Consider the following 22,344-nt stretch of genomic DNA (forward strand, 5'->3'; position numbering starts at 1 on the left):
AGATGATCAAATATAGGTAACACCATCTCTGAATAACACATTTCCAGTGTGTCATTGCTCAAGTTTTTGGTAAATAAATGTCTCATCCGTTGAAGCTCACTGATAAGTTGGAGAAGACCTATAGTCCGGCATGAAGTCAACTCATTGTAGGCTGCCTCTGTACTATGCAGCAAGTTAAAGTTAGAACTCAGGTCCACGGACACAGAGCCGAGCAGAGCCAGGAAAGACAGCACGCAGGCAATAAGGATCCTACGTACAGAGCGACTTTTGCCAGACAGGAAAAATATGGAACACCTGCAACACAAAAACATAACCACAGATGCTCTCCAATTGTGTACAGCAATGACTTTTTATACAAATTAAGTTTTTTTATGCCAAATTGTGCAAAGGTGTACTGTATATATTACGTGAGTTCTCTGATACAAGTCGAAATGTGTCAACATTGAATCCATATGATGGATGCTAGGTGACATGATAATGAGCATCACTGTCTCACAGCATGGAAGGTTCAAGTACTTCTGACATGGTTCCACTGTAAGAAGTTTGCATATTCTCCTGAATATCAAAGATTTATGCTGGGTACTTCAGCTTCCTCCCACAGTGAAACTTTTTTCATATTTAGTTAAATACAATTTTTACATCGGTCATAGGAATGAATGTTGAGAATTTGTTTGCTTGTCTCACGTTTTTGCTGATATACACTTGTCCTGGGTGTAGCTATTCCCTTCTATTAGCTAAACAGTCTTCAATAAGTTGCTGGATGTTGTTGATGTTTTGTATTTTGAAAGCTAATATTAGCATTATTTAAGATTTTAATCTGGGATAGAGTGATGTGTAAAAAAGAGATTAATCGCAAGGTTGGCTGTCTTTAGGCTATTATTCTCTCTTGAAGAGACCAAATGACTTTTTGTGGTGAAGTTCTAAATTTAGTCAATGACAGTGCTGTTACATGACTGTCTTTTGACAGGAACCAATTGTCTTTCTTATAGTAAAGGGCGGTGGTCGCATAAAGGGTAAGGAAGCGCGCTGGGAATCAGAGTGTCACTTGTTTGAATCCAATCTGTCTGTCTCTCACAGGATGGGTTTGCACCTGGGTGTGAAGCGGCCTGGGTAGAATCAGCACCTCAAAATCTTACTCCATGGTCCTCGGCCGGAGTGCCTTCTCCACATTGGGGATGAGATCCTACCCTAAGTGGAGGAGTTCAAGTATCTCTGGGTCTTGTTCATGAGTGAGGGAAGGATGGAGCGGTGTATCGCTAAGCAGATTAGTGCGGACTCTGGAATGATGGAGACTCTGCACAGATCTGTCACAGCTCTCGATTTATGAGGTCAATCTTCATCCCTTCCTTCACCTATTGTCATGAGCTATGGGTAGCGACCAAAAGAACAAGGTCACGGGTACAAGTGGGTGAAAAGAGCTTCCTCAGTTTAGGGTGGCTGGGCTCTCCCTTCGATATAAGATGAGAAGCTCAGTCATCTAGGAGGGGCTCGGAGTAGAGCCGCTGTTCCTCTGCGTTGAGAAGCACCATTTGAGGTGGCTCAGCCTCGGGCACCTGATTAGGATGCCTGAAGGACGCCTCTCTGGTGAGGTGTTCAGTGTACTTTCCACTGGCAGGACACCCAGGAGAAGACCCAGGACACGCTAGAGAGACTATGTCTCTCGGCTGGTCTGGAAACGCCTTGGGGTGCCCAGGGAAGAGCTGGATGAATTGGCCAGGGAAGGGGAAGCCTGGTCTGCCCTGCTCAGGATGCTGCCTCTTGACCCGATCATGGATAAGCAGAAAAAGATAGATGGATGGATTCCCATCATGCATCTCCACAAGAAGTTAGCATCATCTTTTTAGCTGCATGGTTGCGTTTTTTTTTTTTTTTTAATATATATACATAATCTGTACACAGTTGCCAAAAAAAGTCTGTTGTTCAATCATCAAAATAGAAAAGTGAAAAAAAGAAAAACGATGCATGCGTAAGTATGTATAAAACCCTCCAGGGATCATTAATTATCATTTACCAGCAGGAACTTTTTTTATTTTTGTATTTTTGTCATATATTAAAGCTGTTGTATTTTTCAAAATGTTAACTCCAGGAGAAGATTAACCACCAATTGCTGACTGAATTATTCAGAAATTTGATTTTGATATCTAGATATTACAGAGCCTGTTTATGTTCTTCTCTTTGAAAGATTATTTATAGCTCTAGAGATTTTACTATGAATCAGGACATATCAAACACTGTTCTAAGATCTCTATGAGAGCTGGAGGGTTATCCAATCAACAATGTGCTGCTAAATAAGATTTCCCTCCTAATTAAACAAGAGAACTATGATGTAACTAATGATAGACAGATTGGTAAATATATATAAATGAAGCGTAAGTAAATCCAAGCATTATGTTGGCTCTGCTCACCTGCTCAGACAGTCATTGTCCCCATCCTGCTGCACAGTGGGGGCTACCTTCCTCTTCTTTATTAATCTTCCTTTAAGAGAAGCTGAGGACAAAGTCCCAGATTTAACGCACTGTTTTTTCATCAAGACCAGGGATGACATGAGATTACTGCTGCTGGTGCTGCTGCTGCTCTGTTCCCAGTGCTCCCACTGCTCCCAGTGCTGCTCCTCTCCAGCCCGTCAAACTGAGGAAAGCTCTACCTTTCCTTGTGTGTATTAGAGCTGCTCCCGATGTGATCCACACGATAAAATACGACAATACCTCAATTATTTAACATTTAAAACGTTTTTTTTTTTTTTTTAAACGAACTATTTATTTTCATAATATTTTGTTAAATTTCTATATTGGTAAAAAATTTTTTTTTTTTTTTAAAACTCTAGCCTGTAGCCACAAGAGGTTAGAAAAATATTGTAATAATGATAACGAATTATTGCATTTGAAATAAACATATGTGGAAGCTAATTCCCGCCATTAAATCAAAGTACAAAAATTAAAATAATAATAATAAAAAAATCTAAGTCACAATTATGAGATAGTTTGTTATCATATCTCATAATTATGACTTAGTATCTCATAATTAGGAGATAGCATCTAATTTTTTTTTTTTAAAAAGCAAATAAAGCAAAAACAGTGGGGAGGATTTAGTTTTATAGCTAGAAATATTAAAATGCTTACCCAGTTAATCAACACTTTGATATAATTTTTATTTGTAGGTCCTTTTCTGTATACTAGTGGCAGATAGTGGACATCACCGTGTGCTGCTGAGATATAATGTTCTGTTTGCGTGAGTTGTGAGTTTGAACTTCGGTCTAGATCAATTCTCATCTAAAGGTGTTTTTTTTTTTTTTTCTTATTCCGGATACTTAAACTAACATTGCCTCGGCCTATTCCATATGGTAATGTAAACAAATCTAATTAACAACAAACACCAAACATGGTTAAGGTGGTAACCTATACGTTGATTTTCTTCGGTCAGTATACAGGACAGCTGTGGCTACAATGTAGCTTACCACCACTGATGTGAATGGAAAATGGTTACGTGCTTTGAGTCTCATCGAGAAAAGTGCTAAAAAAGTATAAAAGTGGAAATTCAGTCTTGAGCAAAGCATACGAATCATTATGATTAATTCTCACATAAAACAAGCAATTATTTTTGTTTTGTTTTTTTGTTTATAAACATATGTAATAAGTATCTGAAAAGCTCACAAATAAGTTTCACAATACTATTTTAAATATGTGATTTTTGCTGCTTTTGACTTAATTTAGGAACTGTCAGTGTATTTCAAAAATTAAAAAAAAAAAACCCTTATGAAATGAAAAAAGTACAAAAATTAAATAAAAGAAAAACTAGTCAAATTGTTGGTTGTAACAGATCATTTTTTAAATTATTTGTTTATTTGTAAATAATAAAATAAACCGCATGAAGATACCTGCTCCGGTCACCAGGTGGAGCCACATGATAGGTGCTGGGAGTGGGCGTAAAAAAGTATGAATGATTGGTGCTGGGTGTACCCACCCTAGCCTAACCTCAGCTGGAGATAGGCACCAGCAAACCCCCACCACCCTGAAAAAAAGGAACAAGCAGGTCTGAAAATGGATAGATATTAGTATGACAAACAACCGACGGGTCTCCCCTATTAGAAACATCTGTTAGCAGCTGGTTCACTGACTTTCTTCTTGCACCTCATTGAGTTTCTTCTCCCAGAAACCTGGGCTTTTTTGAAGCTCTTTGAACCCTCCAATAATCAGCTTGTGATGTGCCTCTTTCTGCCAATTCTTCACCTTCTCAATTCCTCATTCAGAAGGTTGTTCTTCACTTCTTGGTGCAGATCCCTCTCCTTCTCAGCCTCATACTGTGGGCCTGGAAGTCAAATGACCTAATCCACTTTATCGGTTTCAAACAGCCATGGATCTCACGTATCAGCCATGGATCTTTTTTTTTTTCTGAATTTTTTTAACGTTTGTCTCGTCGGCCCTGAGAATCTGTTGCTTTGGTTTGAATACTCACACAGTGTGCATATGACCTCAAGGTCAGCGGCAGAGGAGAGGTAGACTACACTGTGATATATGGTTAGACATACAGTTGTACCAGACTCCACTGGGTACGAGGGGGGGTCAAGCCACACAGAAACAGACATACACGTCTTTGGGCCACCTGTGTGTGTGTTTTAATTATGACTATAACTGGAATAAACCTCATTGAAATTACACCACTCTTGACATCTGTCCTCGGAGCTGTCCATTAAAAGATCCAGGAAGGAGGTAGAGAAAAACCTCACATATCAAACCAAATAATTTTGACCTGTGAAATGTAGCACAACACACAACTGACCTTTCCAAATGATTGCCTCCATCTCTTGGACCTTGCAGTGAGCTGGTGGTCGTAGGCTTTTTCTATCTCATCAGGTCATTGTAGAGCTTTTGATGGCACATACGTTTGAATAGATCCCAACCAAAGAAAGGAATACAGGACTATTGAAAAATCATGTGCTTATAGTTAGATTAGTTGAATCTTTTTTGTATCTCAAGGTGTTGCTCCTCTTCATTCAGTAGACTTTCACAATCAAACAGCAGCACAACCTTAAATTTGATCATGATGAGTCCAACGTTAATAATGCTGATACTTCATTTCATTGTGAGATACATTCTTACAATTCCACTGAAAAGTACAAACTAAAAAGCAAATTACAAATACTTATCAGAGAAAAAAAGGTAAAAGTAGTTGAGACATTTCGTTAAATAGATCCCAAATATACATCGCCCAAATCTGTCTTTCAGGAGGAGGTCAAAGTACAGCCGTTGCTCCTACATTGAGAATAATTGTGTCATTTGTCAATCAATCAAATGTAATTTTCCTTTTGGGATTTGTAAATGTAGATGTAAATATGTGATAGATTTTCATTACCATGTTAATTCTGTTTAAGCAATATTATTGAGTAACGGTGATAAAAGGAATACAAAAAACAAGTTACCTTTAACTATTTAAAAGATGAAAGGCTTAGATCTCCTCTCATTTTCAACAAAGTAAAGTACATAGAAAATAAATGAAGTTCAGCTATAAACAGCGTGGCTGATGTTACTGGAGAGGGAATGTTCACTTTTCGGGGTTTTTTTCTCAAATGTGCCAAATTAACTTTTCTTCTGATGAACCTATAATAAGGTAAATACTGAAAAGTTGGGGACCAACCTTTATACACCCTCTTCAGAGTATAAAAGCACATTATTTTCTTTGCTTACCCAGTGATCCACTGGAAATGCCTCTGTGACCCACATTTGGGTCCCGACCCATCATTTAACCCATTTGTGTTTTTTCTATCGAATTTGGCAGATTTCAAATGTTTTTTTTCCCTGAAAAAAACATTGTTAATTTTATCCGACTGAGCTCGGATTCCATGACTTTGATCACAAAGGGGATCTTAACACATCAAGTGTTGTGTTTTATTCAACGGACAAGAATGAACGATCATTAGAAATGATAATCATGTTCTAACCTTACATGTTGAATCTACAATAGCATGCTGTTCTGTAAAGTCTAGTATTTCAGTGTATTGTTGCTTCAAAATGTAAAATTATTTCAAGATCAGCGCACATATGGGCGATACTATAAAATTTGTAAAATGTATGATTTTTGTGATAAAGCCATTATTATTATTATTATTATTATTATTATTATTATTATTATTATTATTATTATTATTATTATTATGTTATACAAATAAAAGCAAACTTGGGGCAGCATTTAAATCATTAAAAAACTTTAGGGAACAAACAAACACGCACACACACACACACACACACACACACACTGGCACGCACGCACGCGCGCATGAACGCAATTTCAGAGGTTTGTGTCGCAGAAGACTAAACTAAACTAAACTAAATTTTTTTTTTTTTTTTTTTTTTTTTTTTAAATCTACGGGGGAAATAATGTATCGTAGCTGTACAAACAAGACGTTTGTTTTGAAGGTCATGACCGGATGCATTTCGTGTAACTTAACTATTTGAGCGGAACACAACACCCACCCACGCACGCACGCACAAGGTAGCGCTGCCCGTGGTGTTCAATGAAATACTGTGATATGAACAAGTTTCTTTCTTCTCGTGTCCTGGTGTGAACAGTGACTCCTTTAGCCCTGAAAGAGTTGTTTCGTGGTAAAGTGTTGGACGGGCTGCTGGCCGTTACTCTGTAACTACATGTACGCGCTGTTTGGAGCTGCTGAACAAAGAGCTTTTCTTCCTTCTCTTCTATTGTCAACAGGCGGAGTGAGAGGCTGTTGTCCCACCGACCCTGAGGAGGCTGCGGACGGTCAAAGTAAGCTAACAGAACCAATATTTGTGCGTGAGAACCGGAGGGTTTACTGACCCACTGAACCCAAACACAGTGCCCAGTGCAGAGCCATGTAACAAACTATCGTTTTATGAGTTGCTGGAAGTTTGTGCTACACAATAAAAACATTTAGCGTATTTAGTTTAGGACTGGCATATTACCGCGTTTTTTTTTGTGTTTTTTTTTTTTTTTTTTTTTTTAGGATGGAGACCCTAAATACTAGTTAACAACAGGTCACTAACTAGCTAACCAACGTTTGTGTTGCATTAAAGCTGCAGTCGGTGCGGCTAACGGAGCTCTTTGTGAGCAACCACGCCACCGCTACACAACAACCACTGTACACACTACAACACAACAACCACTGTACACACTACAACACAACAACCACTGTACACACTACAACACAACAACCACTGTACACACTACAACACAACAACCACTGTACACACTACAACACAGCAACCACTGTACACACTACAACACAACAACCACTGTACACACTACAACACAACAACCACTGTACACACTACAACACAACAACCACTGTACACACTACAACACAACAACTACCGTACACACTACAACACAACAACCACTGTACACACTACAACACAACAACCACTGTACACACTACAACACAACAACCACACACAGCAACCACTGTACACACTACAACACAACAACCACTGTACACACTACAACACAACAACCACACACAACAACCACTGTACACACTACAACACAACAACCACACACAACAACCACTGTACACACTACAACACAACAACCACTGTACACTCTACAACACAGCAACCACTGTACACACTACAACACAACAACCACTGTACACACTACAACACAACAACCACTGTACACACTACAACACAACAACCACCGTACACACTACAACACAACAACCACTGTACACACTACAACACAACAACTACCATACACACTACAACACAACAACCACTGTACACACTACAACACAACAACCACTGTACACACTACAACACAACAACCACTGTACACACTACAACACAACAACCACACACAGCAACCACTGTACACACTACAACACAACGACCACTGTACACACTACAACACAACAACCACACACAACAACCACTGTACACACTACAACACAACAACCACCACTGTACACACTACAACACAACAACCACACACAACAACCACTGTACACACTACAACACAACAACCACTGTACACACTACAACACAACAACTACTGTACACACAACACAACAACCACTGTTCACACTACAACACAACCACTATACACACTACAACACAACAACCACTGTTCACACTACAACACAACAACCACTGTTCACACTACAACACAACAACCACACACAACAACCACTGTACACACTACAACACAACAACCACACACAACAACCACTGTACACACTGCAACACAACCACTATACACACTACAACACAACAACTACCGTACACACTACAACACAACAACCACACACTACAACACAAATATAAATAGATAAAAGCCTATTTACATTGTTTGGATCAGTCAGAAAAACACCTTACTACTAAATGTGCAGGCACTCATTTATGATGTTACTTCAGTAGTTCGTCATAAATCTATTTAAAGTTTACTATGAACATGCCATTATTGCTGGAAGAAGGATATAATATAAGCTTTTTATTATCATTGTACAACATATACAATAAAATTAAGATGCTTTCCAAAAATGAGGAATGACATATAACACACAGTTACATGAAATATTGGGAAAATAGATATAAATATATAATACTATAATACTCAGCACACTATTTACACTACATTAACATTAACACACTATATAATAATGTAAACTGACCTGGTGGTGAGATAAATAAATATGGCACAGATAATGGATGTGAATTATTGCACCTGTACCAGTAGTTTGAATCATGGAGAAACATGAAGATACCACTTCAATGAAGTACCACTTCATTTTTCATAAAATCGAACTTGTAACATAATACCACTCTGGGAGAAAAGAAAAATAAATAGAAATAGAAAAAGCTTTATTGTTATTACACAGAGCGTTCAGAGTCACATTGTATGTAAAAATACAACATATGATGTTATTGTCAGTGTCTCAGGTGCAATATTATTTTTAAATAATCTGCTTTGCTAAAAATATTGATCCCTTTAAATATAATCTCTCCTTTTCAGTATTTAATATGGATACACTTATATTCTATTTTATTATATACATACATTATATTTGACACACTACCTGTATGTCAAATATATGCTGCACAGGTCAGATAAAGTACAATAGAAGGCTGGCTTTAGAACTTGGGTTCATTTTACAAACAGCATTAAAAAGCCTTTATTAATCATATTGTATACTAATGTTTGAGTTCGAGATAAGTGTGAAAGCTATGTTTTGATAATGTGGAAAACCCACCCGAGGTTGCATTTGGAGGATTTTGTCACTTTTGACACCCTGGTGTGAGAATCACAGATTCCTCCTGGTCTTCTGGTGCTACTTGTGTTGACAGGGCAGGGGTGGCCTGTGCTCCAGCCATGACCTCTGGGAACGGGACCTCTACCAGTAGCCAACACAATGGAGAAAGCAAACCAGCCAAGGCACTAGTCAAGTCCAACATTCTCACCCACCTCATTGAAGGCTTTGTTATCCAGGAGGGTGCCAAGCCTTTCCCTGTGAGTCCTAAAATCCTTCATGTGTGTTAATGGTTTCAATGCACACACAGCATAAATCTGAACCTGATTTACAACTACACAATACACTTACAGACAAATATAATAGATGTATGTGATAGATTAATTTAAATGTTCTTGTTAGTCTTGATATTTCGTTGAAGAATGTATTTAACGTTTGGTGAGGAATTCTTTGAACCATCTGTTTACGATGCTGTAATTACATTGATTCTGTCTTGTTGCATAACTGTTGCAGCAACTCCACCTTTAGTCCAACTAGGGCTGGGCAAAAAATTGATTTAATCGATTAATCGAATTTGTAGATAAAAACGATTTTTATTTTGCTAATTGGAGTTTAAAATAAATAAATAAAAATAATAATAATTTTTAAATATTTTTCTTTTTTCCCACCACAGTTTTTTCGGACTTTTTTTGCGTTCCGATGTGAGCCAGCCGCCTCTTTGTTTACATTTGTTAATGTGTGCCACAGGCATGTTTAATTTTTTATTTGCACTATGCTGAGATGCTAAGGGAAGAGTTTATTATTTTTTTAATTGTCATGTTTTATGTTATAGAATATGTAGTTATCTGATTTCTTTATCAGAAAATTTAAGCTGCTGTGAAGTTGCTGTTGCACTTTTGCTTAAACCTGGGTTAAAGCTTGAAATTGTTGAATGACAATCACAGCAATAAAGTTGCACTTTTGATAATATATCTGATGTCTGCAGTAATTTTTAAGTGCATAAAAAAAAATTGAAAATCGAATCGAAAATCAAATTTTTTTTGAAAAAAAATCAGATTTATTTATTAATTTTTTTTTAGGCAGAATCCCCCAGCCCTAAGTCCATCTAATAATGATACATTTGTCATGTTTATCTTTGCCAAAATATATGAATAAAATTGTCCTACAAAATTATCATCTTTTTTTTCTACAGGTAGAGCGTCCGTCCTTCTCAATAGAAAGTCTCAGGAGACACACAGTAGACTCAAAGATGGACATTTTTTCTCCAAAGGGTAAATTCAGTCACTTTCTGAACTGCTAGACCTAAATATTGTCACGGCAAATTTGCGGTTGACCTCATTTGGAGGCATGATTTATTGCTCTGGTTGAATGATGGAGTCCAGGCGAGGCATTGATGATTTTATAAAAAAGATTTATTATAAAATTAAATAAAAAAAGGAGTAAAAAAGAAGCTTCCATCCTGAAAGAATGAAAGGCAAAAGGCTTGTGGCAGAGCAAAAAGGCAAGACCCACTCTAACTAACAGTTTCACAGCTTTAGCTTTTATACAGATAACATAAAAGGTTCCACCCTGAGGTGAGGAGAAAGAGGGAGTCAGATGCCCAACAGTGGAAACATTTGAGGATGATGAAGACGTGTATATTATGAGGAAGATTGGGCGCCACTCTTATCTATCCTTGATAGTGTGTGTGTTTGTGTGTATGGCCTTCAGCAGAGACTCTGTGTTGCACTGAGTACAATACGATCTGTACTGTTTAATCTAACATGATTCAGCTGTTCAAAAGTGCGAAGAATAATGGAGTCATCATGTATTAAAACATGACAAATTGTACACATGAACACACATTTGACGATATTATGATGAATATAAAAATTGCCATAACAATATGTAGCTTCTTTATTCTAATACCGGAGTCATACTGTCTCTATGTCTACACTGCAGGCGTTAAAGGGGACATATTATACCAATTTTTCACCTTTTATTTTAACAGTTCCCTGTGGTCTAAATGACATATCTATGCTGGTGTTTGGTCAAATCATAACATTAATCAAGCAACAGAAAAGGTTTAATACCATGTATAAAACAGCTGTTTTGGGGGTGTGTCCCTTCCTCAACTCACTCATTTCTCACTTTTCTCTGTGTTGTTTGACTGACACAGACCACAAACAAAGGACTGGATGGATTGTGCCAGTGGACACTCAAGTTACCTCATGTGTACAAAAAAACTGCAAAAGTGGATTTTTCATAATATGTCCCTTTTAAAAAGTTCCTCTTAGCAAAAAATATTGGTCATATTGCAAACTGATTAACAGTGTTGATGGAAGCAAAATGATTTCCAAAGGAAACATCCCAACTTTAAACTTTAAAGTTAGGTCTTCAGCTTTTAAGAACATGGAATAAAGGTATGGTGGATATGAATGGTCGTTTACTGTAGGTAAGTGCAGTGTTTGTGTAACATCCAGCGCTCTGTGTGTGTGTGTGTGTGCGTGTGCGTGTGCGTGTGTGTGTGTGTGTGTTCTCCTCAGAGATCAAGGCCCAGCATGAACCCATGTTGACCTGTGAGCTTTGTGGAAAGGTGGATTTTGCATACGTCTTCAAAAGTTCTAAGAGGTTCTGTTCAACACTGTGTGCCAAACGGTGAGACGCTGCACTTTACTCCAGTCACAACAACTCAGAATGGCTGGTGTTGGTTGTGATTTTGGACACATTTACAAACAAGCTTTAAAGGGTGTTTTCACACATGCCTCTTGGCTCCGCACCATGCTTGGCTTCCTTGGATACTCTTTTTGCGATATAGGAAAGGTCACTGAAACTCTGGTGTGGAGCAAACAAGCGAACTCTGGTTCTCTGAAAAATGCAGGTCTCGGTTCGGCTCAAGCAAAGCATGGTGCGGTTTTTAATCATGTGAGAAAGCAACCAGGACCAATTATAGGACTTTACATTGAAGCACAATTGGAACGGAGCAACTCCATCAGTGACTGGACAGCAGCGGCGGTGCAGCAATCTCACACACACACACAAACACACTGTCGCTGCAGTGAGAGGCACACACACACTCACAACCAAGCACTCCAACAGGTAGCACATACACAAATATACGTCACAAACATTTTCTTACTCCCTTCCGTATTACTCCCACATCATGCATTTTTTTTTCACTCATTTCTGTTTCCTCATAATGTTCACATGGTCAGTTTTTATCTGCGTGTATATTTTCATAACTTCACACATTATATATCCTTACCAGTAATTTACATGACATGACATGATGGCTCTGAGTGCTGACAGCGGCATCATCTGTGTTTATGTAGCGCACTAGCGCAGGTTGTGGCATTATGGGTTATTTTGAATTCTTATTATTAATGACGTTTCTGGGGGGTTTGTTTTGCCTTTTCTTTGAGGTTCTCTAAAACAGTGTTTCTCAAATGGGGGTACGTGATGGCATTACAGGGGGTAGTTATGTGAGAGAGAAAGAGAGTGGAAAATGTGTTTTTTACAATTACAATTACAGTTATTTTTTATCCTGAAAAAGTCAATTACAATTACGTTCTCAATTACTAAAGTTTAATTACAATTAAGGGTGTCCCGATCCAATACTGATATTGGAAATCGTTCCGATATCAGCCAGAAAACGAATATCGGATTTTATGGGACTGCATCTAAAATCTCCGATATAATATATATTGTTTTTTGGATTTATTTTTGCAATATCTTCTATTTTATTTTTTAAATTTATTTTATTCAGTTATAAAATAGTTTTATTCTAAAAGGTTAATTATATGTAATTCATTGGTTTATAATAAATGGGTCTGTTTTTTTTAATAATCAAGCCTTTTTTTAACATTCCACACTACAAAATAAGTAATAAAAGTATGTATGATTCGTAAGGCTGCAATATCGGTATCGTATCGGAAGTGAAGTTGTATCAGGACATCCCTAATTACAATTAATCACAATTACTGAGCCCAAAATAAATAATCTAATAAAAGTTAACCTTCTGTTAGCATCTCTTATGATAACTAATCAGCTGTAAAATACACTAAAAACAAATTTCTCCTATCTATTGGTTACCTTGTTAGGCTTCCTAATCAATGAAAATATAGGTTTTGATATTTTTTGTGTGGTTATCTGAGCCTTTTGTGTCAGTATACCACTCGGTTGATGTTTTTTTTTAAATGGTAAAATGTGATATGAAACTACATACGTGTAGAACTGTCCATAGAACTGTAACATGGTTCCCTCGTTTAGCGTTTTCATGGCAATTACAAAGTCAATTATGTAAACTCAATTACTATTTAATTACGATTATAACAGCAACATATTTTTTAAATTACAAATATAATTCCACCACCATTGTAATTAATTATAAATTACGCAATTACAATTATATTTGACTCCAACCCTGGTCAGCACTCAAAGCTATGGTAGAAGATGTTTGAGCTTTTGGCATGTATTAGGAGAATCTAAACAAACAAACTAGTCATATGTTTTTATAACAGGTATAACTTACAGTTTAGATGTATGATATTGGACAGTTCTATTATTTTTGATCACCATTTAATCTCCTTTCAGCTACAATGTGGGATGCACAAAGAGAATGGGACTTTTTCCAAACCGTAAAACCACCCTGGAGAACCTGAAGAAACAAAAAGCTCTGAATGGAAGCCACAGAAACAACAGTTTAGAAATGAAAAAGAAAGTAAGGCAGAGTTTGTTTTTTTTATTTTATCATTCTAAATCCGTAAAAGTTCTGCAGTAAACAGATTGTAATCAAATTACAGAGGAGTGCTGTTTAATTATTTTATTTTTTTAACAATAATGATTACATGATTATTATGAAATTGAAGTTATGAAGGGTGGTAGAATGGCTTAACACTAGGATGACAAATGGAGCTTTTGTTAATAAAATGATGTTGGGATTTTCTCAGACGACTCCTTCAGTCCAGAGGCCTGCATCTGCTACAGCTGCCACTGCGTTGTCTATTGGTCACTCTGTCCACCCTTCACCTGGAGAGTCCAGTCAATGTTCGGACCTGGCTGGCTACAACAAACCTACGTCCCCCCGGATGTCTGCAGTGCGAGGTCCTGAGGTTGCGCTCCACAGCTTTCTGCACAGTGACCCGGGCCAGTGGAACATAGATGAGGTTTATGAATTCATCTCCTCTCTGCCAGGTGGGGCTGCCTTCATCTTCCATGTTTTCCATTTCCCTTCATTCATGTAGAGTGTTTGATAAAGACCAGGACTTAGTTTGTAACATATTCTCACTGCAACATATGATGTGACTGCTGATAAAAGCAGCAGCTTAGAATCTGTTGTTTACTATTATCTTCTTTCTGCACACTATTTAACAAAAACAAACCAAATGCCCCATTATAACCTTACTGAGCCTTGTGTGGCCTACAAATGTACTCAACTTACTCTGTCAGTAACTACAGTATGTACTGTATATATTTTATTGGTAGTAATACAATTAGAAAGTAGTACTCAGAAGCACAAAACTCTTGAAGTATTCCATGTAATTTGGGAAAAACATACACTTTTTCCCTGGGTTTGAATCTTCTACAAACATTAAAGTTAGAGTTCCACGTTTAATAAACAAAGTGTGGGGACAGGTAAAGGCAGACATACACTGTGCGATTTTTGGCCCATTTTGAGCTGACTTTTGACTCGTGCGACTATTTTGTGGGATCGTGCGAGTCTCTGCTAGATCGTGTGTCGTGCATCGTGTAGAATACATGGGGTCACGAGAAGCGATTAACACCTCACGACCAGCTCCTGATCAGCAATCGTAGGTCGTAAGGATTTCAAACATGTTTGAAATCCAGTCGCTCCTCGTGAGGGTATCGCACAGTTAAAGCAGTGCCACGGACCGGCTTACCGTAAACGCTCATACTGTGCATGCGCGAACACCGTAGGACCGCTGTAAAATTGACGGACTGTCATGCCCACGTCTGTCCAGCCAGCTCCTGGTCCATCACGTCACCATCTTTTCCTTTTTAAAGCTCTTTTTGCTGAGATTTGCGAGTGTCTCCCCACTTCCGGGTTTTCCTTCTTCATCTGTTTTAATGGTGACGCTTCAGTGCTCTTCTTCTTCTTCTGATTTGTACGTTCCATTTCCGGAAACAAGACCCCGACGTGTCGTGTATGAATGTACAGTGTGAGCAGTCAGATCGTATCAGAGTGTCGGACCGTACAGTGTGAGAATGTGCATCGTGAGCTGCGCACATTCTGGCTCTGCGTCTGAGTCGCACAGTTTGAGCTGGAGCTGAGTGCAACGATTGAAAACATCGCACAGTGTATCCCAGCCTTAAGGTAGCTGAGACTCTGTAATGGCAGCAGAACAATTAGCCTTTACAGTAAAGCTGAACGATTAATCCCATCGATATTGAGGTTTTCACTACTGCAATAACCTAACCTCAGATGCTGAGGTTTTTTCTTCCCTCTCCATCATTTGAGTGATATACTGTATATGTTCACCAATCAGAATTGCAGAGAACCGCCTTCCAGTGATGGTTACAGGACACACTCTTGTATGCGCTGCAGCGAGTCTGCAGTTAGTGCGCTAACAACGACACTAGGGCCCTATAAAATCCACGTTAACGGAATTGCGGAATCGACCAATGACAACGAAATCTACTGTTGAACACAGAAATGGTCAGAATCAGGATGAAATGCCGTCACAGTGAGGAAAAGGAAGTTTTTTATGGGGAAATGTTTCTGGGGACTGCTTATTAAGTGCGCCCCCCCCCCCCCCCCATCCTGGCCACTTCAAACACCACCTAAACCACCCAAAACACTGTCTAAATTGATTAAAAAAAACTATGCAAATTATCACTGACTCCTAAATACAGGGCCAACCAGTGCCCACTTAACTTTACTGTCTGTGAAGCTCCGTCCATTTCTCGAGTAGTGCAGCAGCGTTCCATGAAAACATGATCAGCTTTAAACAGTTTTACCTGCTCAGTGTTTAAACAACATCTCATCAGAGCTACAGAAGATCTGTGGATAAAGTTCTTCTGTTTTTGTGGACGAGACCATCAATGCCAGGGATTGTAGAGTCTGAAACATCTTCAACATCTTCTGATACTTGAAAATATTCTGGCCCCTAGTGGTGAAATAACTGATGCATCCTCGTGTCCATTTATTTTTGTTTAATCATTACGGTCTGGAATGATGTCATCAGGATAATTTAATTGAGGTTAATTAAAACTAAGTTGTTCAAAACTTCATCAATAAACCTGATCAGATTCAGTAAACCATTGATCCCTGAGAGGAATTCGGGTGACATTAATGCTGCTCTCAAACATCTTTATATGACATGAATAATTAAAAATGAGCAGTCAGAAGAATCCATGTCAGTACAACTTATATCTAACTCTTAATTGTATCTTACTCATTATTTTAAATTACATTTTTATTTTTGACATACATTTTTGTTTTTTTTTTTAGTATTTATTTTGTTTCCTCACAGTACAACTTATATTTTTAATTATATCTCACTCTATTTTGGATATACATTTTTGTTTAATTATGGGTTTTTTATTTATTAGTGTTTATTTTGTTTCCTCACAGGAGTTAAAAACTAATATTTTCTGAAAAAATTGATTAATATTTCTAAAAAAATGGAATAAAAAAATTAATGTGGAAAACACAGAATTTGGAAAAAAAAATAAAACGCATATACATTTAAATGTATAAAATATTTTTATAAATTGTGAATTGAATCACAATCGCAATATCTGTCAGAAAAAATGCAATTAGGTTTTTTGTCAAAATCGTCTGCATAGGCCCAAACTCAGGACCCAGACTCTTCCAAACTGGTCTATGGCTGAGCTGTAGCTCTTGTGTTTAGAAAGTGATCACCTCAGTCCAGCCTTTCTTTGCAGAAATCAACATTCTACTTATTTTTGTTTGTTTATATGAACATCGATATAAAATTACCAGCGCTACATTTTATAAATAGTATTCTTTGTATTTTGACTGGATCATAATGAGCCATGGAAGTGGGTGTGGATGCAATTTTTTATTAGTGATGTTTTTACTTTGTGAAAACCAGTTAGTAGTTACGTAGGTGTGCAACATCTCATTGGCATAGAGTTGATCAGGTTGTTGATTGTGGAATGTTGGTCCTCTCCTCTTCAATCGCTGTACCAAGTTGCTGGATATTGGCAGGAACTGGAACACGCTGTTATATACTGTACGCCGATCCAGAGCATCCCAAACAGGAATTGTGTACAGATTCTTTCAACATGAGGCCGTGCATTATCATGCTGCAACATGAGGTGATGGTCACGGATGAATGGCACAACAATGGGCCTCAGGATCTTGTCACGGTATCTCTGTGCATTCAAAATGTCATCAATAAAATGCATCCATCTTGGACTAAAACCAGTAGGTATAGTGGGAAGTGCAGAGTATTTATGGTAAATCTCTGTGACTGCAGCACATAAATGCATCACTATCAACTGGATGAAGGTGTAATCACCTACCTATCACCTGTGATATTTATACGATGGAGCAGATAATCTACTCTCTGAGGCTCCAAAATACATATTTTTAATAAAAGATGGAGTCACATGATAAAACTGCTCATTCAATGAAGAGATCCTCCCCCCTCCCTCCCTATTTTTTTTTTCTAATTTTGTTATCTTTTCTTTCTCTTCCTTTCTTTCTTAATTATTGTTTTCTTTACAATAAGGTTATCTTGTAGGTGTATATATATATATAATATACCTGTTGCATGAAATTTACATTTGTTGGTGCTCTGTAGTCTGTTGTACTGTACTTCATACTGTGGTGAATTGTGAACAAGATGTTTAAATTGTTAACAAAAATAAAAAGTGAAAAAAATAATAATAAAATGCACCTATGTAACGTACGCCTGCCCATACCATAACCCCACCATTGGCCCCTCCATCCACAACGTTGACATCACCCACACGATGCCACACGCTGTCTGCCATCTGCTCTGAACAGTGAAAACCAGAATTCATCAGTGAAGAGAACTGTCTAATGTGCCAGATGCCATCGAATGTGAGCATTTTCCCACTCAAGTCAGTTACGACAACGAACTGCAGTCAGGTCGAGACCCCGTTGAGGACGAGGAGCATGCAGATGAGCTTCCCTGAGACAGTCTCTGACAGTTTGTGCAGTTATGCAAATCGCTTGTTGCAGCAGCTCTCCGGGTGGCTGGTCTCAGGCATTCATGGAGGTGAACATGCTGGATGTGGAGGTCCTGGGCTGGTGTGGTTACACGTGGTCTATGGTTGTGAGGCCGGTTTGATGTACTGCCAAATTCTCTGAAACGCCTTTGGAGATGGCTTATGGTAGAGAAATGAACATTCAGTTCACAGGCAACAGCTGGACGTTCCTGCATGCTAACTCTAACCATCGGAACTTGCAACATCTGTGGCATTGTGTTGTGTGAACAAACTGAACATTTTTAGAGTGGCCTTTTATTGTGGCCAGCCTAAGGCACACCTGTGCAATAATCATGCTGTCTAATCAGCATCTTGATATGCCACACCTGTGAGGTGGGATGGATTATCTCTGCAAAGGAGAAGTGCTCACTACCACAGTTTTAGACAGATTTGTGAACAATATTTAAATAGGACTTTTGTGTTTATAGAAAATGTTTTAGATCTTTGAGTTCCGCTCATGGATAATGGTAGAAAAAACAAAAGTGTTGCGTTTATATTTTTGTTCAGTGTATATTATGTTTTTTTCTTGTTTTTTCTTGCTTATGAAAGAACGACGTGGTTGCTTTTCGACCTAGAAAGATGCGAAACTCCTTTTTCCCACCTTGGTTGAACTTCTACAAACACATGCTGGTCTTTTTTGTTTTTCTCTAGAAAATCCGAAATAAGTGTTACGGTTTGTGGTTGCAGGTTGTTTAGAAATTGCGGAAGAGTTTCGCTCTCAGGAGATCGATGGCCAGGCCCTACTGCTGCTGAAGGAGGACCACCTCATGGGAGCCATGAACATCAAACTGGGCCCTGCACTCAAGATTTTTGCTCAGATTAGTTTGCTCAAAGACTCGTAGCTCATCTCAAAAACACTCACTACTGTCAAAGACAGGCCTGCTGTTAATGGACCAACAGGATGCTTTCAGGACTACCTTCATTGCCTTCTTGTGTTGAGTTCAGGTTGAAGTTGGTCATGGCCTGCTGACCTTGAAGACGAGGTGCTAAAATCCCTTTAAATTTGACACTGCTGTGACTTCAGGAAAACATCACCACTTTCTTTTTTTAGGGAGGAATGTTATGGAAATGATGTTTAAGAGGATTGTTCATTTCATTGTGTGTTACTATACTGCAGTGGTTCCAAACTTGTCAGTTCAGGCTTTCAGGACTCTCCATAACCTGAGATAATCTATAAAATCACGGTAGGGCAGAAGAAAGAAAAAGACTTAAATGCAACCAAAAATGTGTAACAGTGTTGTTGCTGAAAAAAGAATTGCTTTAAATGAAGTGCATTTTCTTAACGATACACAACATACTTAACACAGAAGTAACCTCAGCATTTTACAACCCAGTACTCAGTTACATAAATGCATCCCCTTCAGAACAAAAGCACAGTTTTTTTCTACTTTTTTCTTAATTTATTTTGTCCAGGCAAATGCCTGCGACGGCTAAAATAATGTGTGCCACCCACAAGTTGAGAACCTTTGCTAGACCGCATTATAAGGTAAGGTCACAAATGTTTCAGTGTGTATTTCTACTGCACAGATCTAAAGAATGTAGACATTGCTTGTTACATGTGTTCAACATGTTGGTCAATTTCAGGATTGTTGTTTTTTGTGTTCATTATTCTATCTGTTTGGTCAGACAGATAGTATGTGTTTGTACTATTTCAGTCATGGTCTGTTTTCCCCTTGTGTTTCTGTAGCAGGGGCTCAAATGTTAGTTCAAGGAAATGAAAGGGTAAAAGCTACAACATGTGTAAATGCATTGTGTCACATTTAATTAATTGGGAGCAAAGCAAATGGCAGCACATTGCAGCTCTGACACTTCACAGGAAGATTGTAGAAAGTGGAGGAAGACTTTGATAAACACATTCAAAGTAGCAGAAACATTCTAACTGTAGCTTTTCATAAAGTACAAAGTTTAAAACGTATGATGCTTTATGACCAGGGAGTCCTAAAGCACTAGATTTCCTCTGTTAATGCATGTTTCAGATTAAACAGTGTTTCTCAAACTTTCTAATACAGCAACCACATGATTAATATTTTTCAGAACATGACAATACATTGTCAACAATGTGTCTCCTAAAGTGCAGCCAAATTAAAAACCATCAGTTACATGTGTGTTTATGGTAAAAACATGATTGTCCAGACAGTTAAGAAAGCATCTGTTTTTAAATTCTCAGTTACATATTGGACGGCTGGATGGCCCAATAGACCCCTACACCACTGCTTTGACCTCATTTTGATAAACCCTGAAATTAAGATTTTGCCAACTAAAGTTGATCTCTGCAAACAAGACGTCAGTTTGAAACTAGACTAAAAAAACTCAGAGTGAGACGTGCTGCCAACCTTTGCTGATGACAAGGAAAGACCGTGCTGCCTTTGAATAAATAGCTTTGTTTTGAAAATAAATAGTTGTGCCTTTTTTCTTCATCTTGTCTCCAGGCCTAGAATCAATGAGTTGCTGCCTGGGGATTGGTTCGTTGTGTTGCATAAAAAAGTGATCATTGCGTGTAGGTCGATGCCTTAGTGATACACTTTGGTGTGAAGGTTCTACCAATAACACCATCAACCATCAAGTCGCCCCCAGTTCTGTGTGCAAACATAATGTAGATGTTATAAACCAGGCTGTCGTTTTTTTCTGATTACTGACCAATAGGATTTTTCTAATCGGACTTGGGAACAAATAGAGCCATATGTGACCCCCTGTTGTAGGCCTTACAATCAACCTTATATCTCTAATTTGCCATTTTTGTCATGACGAGTAGCCTTTTTCTTTGTTATGTGATTAATGTTACTAAGAAGAATCACTTGAATCCTCTTATCTGTCCAGTGCAGCAGTAAACAGGTATTTAAACAATTATTGAATGTATTTCTATGTTGATTTCATTATAAATGCTGCTGAGATGTAGGAATCAGACCTTGGGCCTGCTTTGTAGCGGGAAGTGGTAAATTGGTAACTAACCACTAAAAAACAGTGCTGAGCAAAGCTCTTAGTTTTTAAATACTTGAACTTATAAAGTCTGTCAAAAATTAATTCCCAAGGTTTTTGTTTTAAAAGTGTACTGGACTAATACATTTAACTTAGAATGGTCAGTTCTAAGGGAGGCAATAAAATACAGCTGGTGTAAATATGCAGCTGTAAAATAAAATAATTTTAAAATATATAATTCCAAAAACGCCTATTTGAGAAAACATTTTTAATTCTCACAGACTAAATTGTGTATTTTCAAAGCTATCATAATATTATGGCCAATGACAAGAGAATACCACCAGTTGTTCCTTTATGATTATTCACGAGTAAATGAATGTTCTGATTCTATATGCCACTTTACTATGTTCTTAGATATCCTGAGTTCAGTTGTAACGTTCTGATGAGTCATTAATGCATCTTTGGAGTCATTTTAATTATCATTTACATTTGCAGATATACTCTAGACAGCCATACTCAAGGTTAGGGTTTATTGTCTGTCCTACAATGTAGCAATCGTAAATTACTTTACAGAAAACACAAGTTTCATATATTTATGACGTATATGCACTGCATACATGAGTTCAACCTCTGCTCTTGTATCATTACTGCTCCAACCCCTTGAAAAAACAGACAACTTCACAGCAATACAGTGATTTATTCTTTCCAAAGTTTTTGCTTCACATTACAGGCTGACAAATTATGAACCACAATCCATTAAAGGTTCAATAAATTAGCTTTTATGTCAATTTCTTCAACACATTCAATAAGTACGGTAATAGAATAACACCTGATCAAACCCATAAACACAATAAATATCAACATTTTAAACCTTCCAGTATTACATTTGCACCCCTTACAAGATATTTATATCACACAGAGTACTAACACACCTACCCATAATTCCTTCCACTTCACACAAAGGACTTTAGAAATAAAGAAATCTTTAAAAATGTAGTAACTTCTGTAAGCAG

General features: G+C 37.8%; 1 protein-coding gene across 2 annotated transcripts; it reads left to right on the forward strand.

The window, feature by feature from the left end:
- Window positions 1-6,391: 6,391 nt before the first annotated feature.
- LOC114467654 (polyhomeotic-like protein 2) lies at window positions 6,392-20,842 on the forward strand. Of its 2 annotated transcripts, none has more exons than XM_028454113.1 (8): window positions 6,392-6,486; window positions 6,703-6,756; window positions 9,312-9,474; window positions 10,407-10,485; window positions 11,740-11,851; window positions 13,787-13,913; window positions 14,143-14,386; window positions 19,103-20,842. In XM_028454113.1, the coding sequence occupies exons 3-8, from the start codon at window positions 9,337-9,339 to the stop codon at window positions 19,255-19,257; spliced, it is 855 nt and encodes a 284-aa protein (XP_028309914.1). In that variant the 5' UTR covers window positions 6,392-6,486; window positions 6,703-6,756; window positions 9,312-9,336; the 3' UTR covers window positions 19,258-20,842. The 2 variants fall into 2 exon arrangements, with proteins under 2 accessions (XP_028309914.1, XP_028309913.1); XM_028454112.1 differs by having other exon boundaries at window positions 6,410-6,596.
- Window positions 20,843-22,344: the final 1,502 nt, after the last annotated feature.

Source organism: Gouania willdenowi, chromosome 7 (genome assembly GCF_900634775.1).
Source record: "Gouania willdenowi chromosome 7, fGouWil2.1, whole genome shotgun sequence".
Taxonomy (NCBI): domain Eukaryota; kingdom Metazoa; phylum Chordata; class Actinopteri; order Blenniiformes; family Gobiesocidae; genus Gouania; species Gouania willdenowi.

What these genes read in the sequence shown, in the direction of transcription:
- LOC114467654 (XM_028454113.1), top strand. Translation starts at nt 9,337, where the DNA reads ATGACCTCTGGGAACGGGACCTCTACCAGTAGCCAACACAATGGAGAA. An exon ending in GGACATTTTTTCTCCAAAGG is followed by an intron (nt 10,486 to 11,739) that starts GTAAATTCAGTC and finishes TGTTCTCCTCAG; the next exon opens with AGATCAAGGCCCAGCATGAA. An exon ending in TCAACACTGTGTGCCAAACG is followed by an intron (nt 11,852 to 13,786) that starts GTGAGACGCTGC and finishes ATCTCCTTTCAG; the next exon opens with CTACAATGTGGGATGCACAA.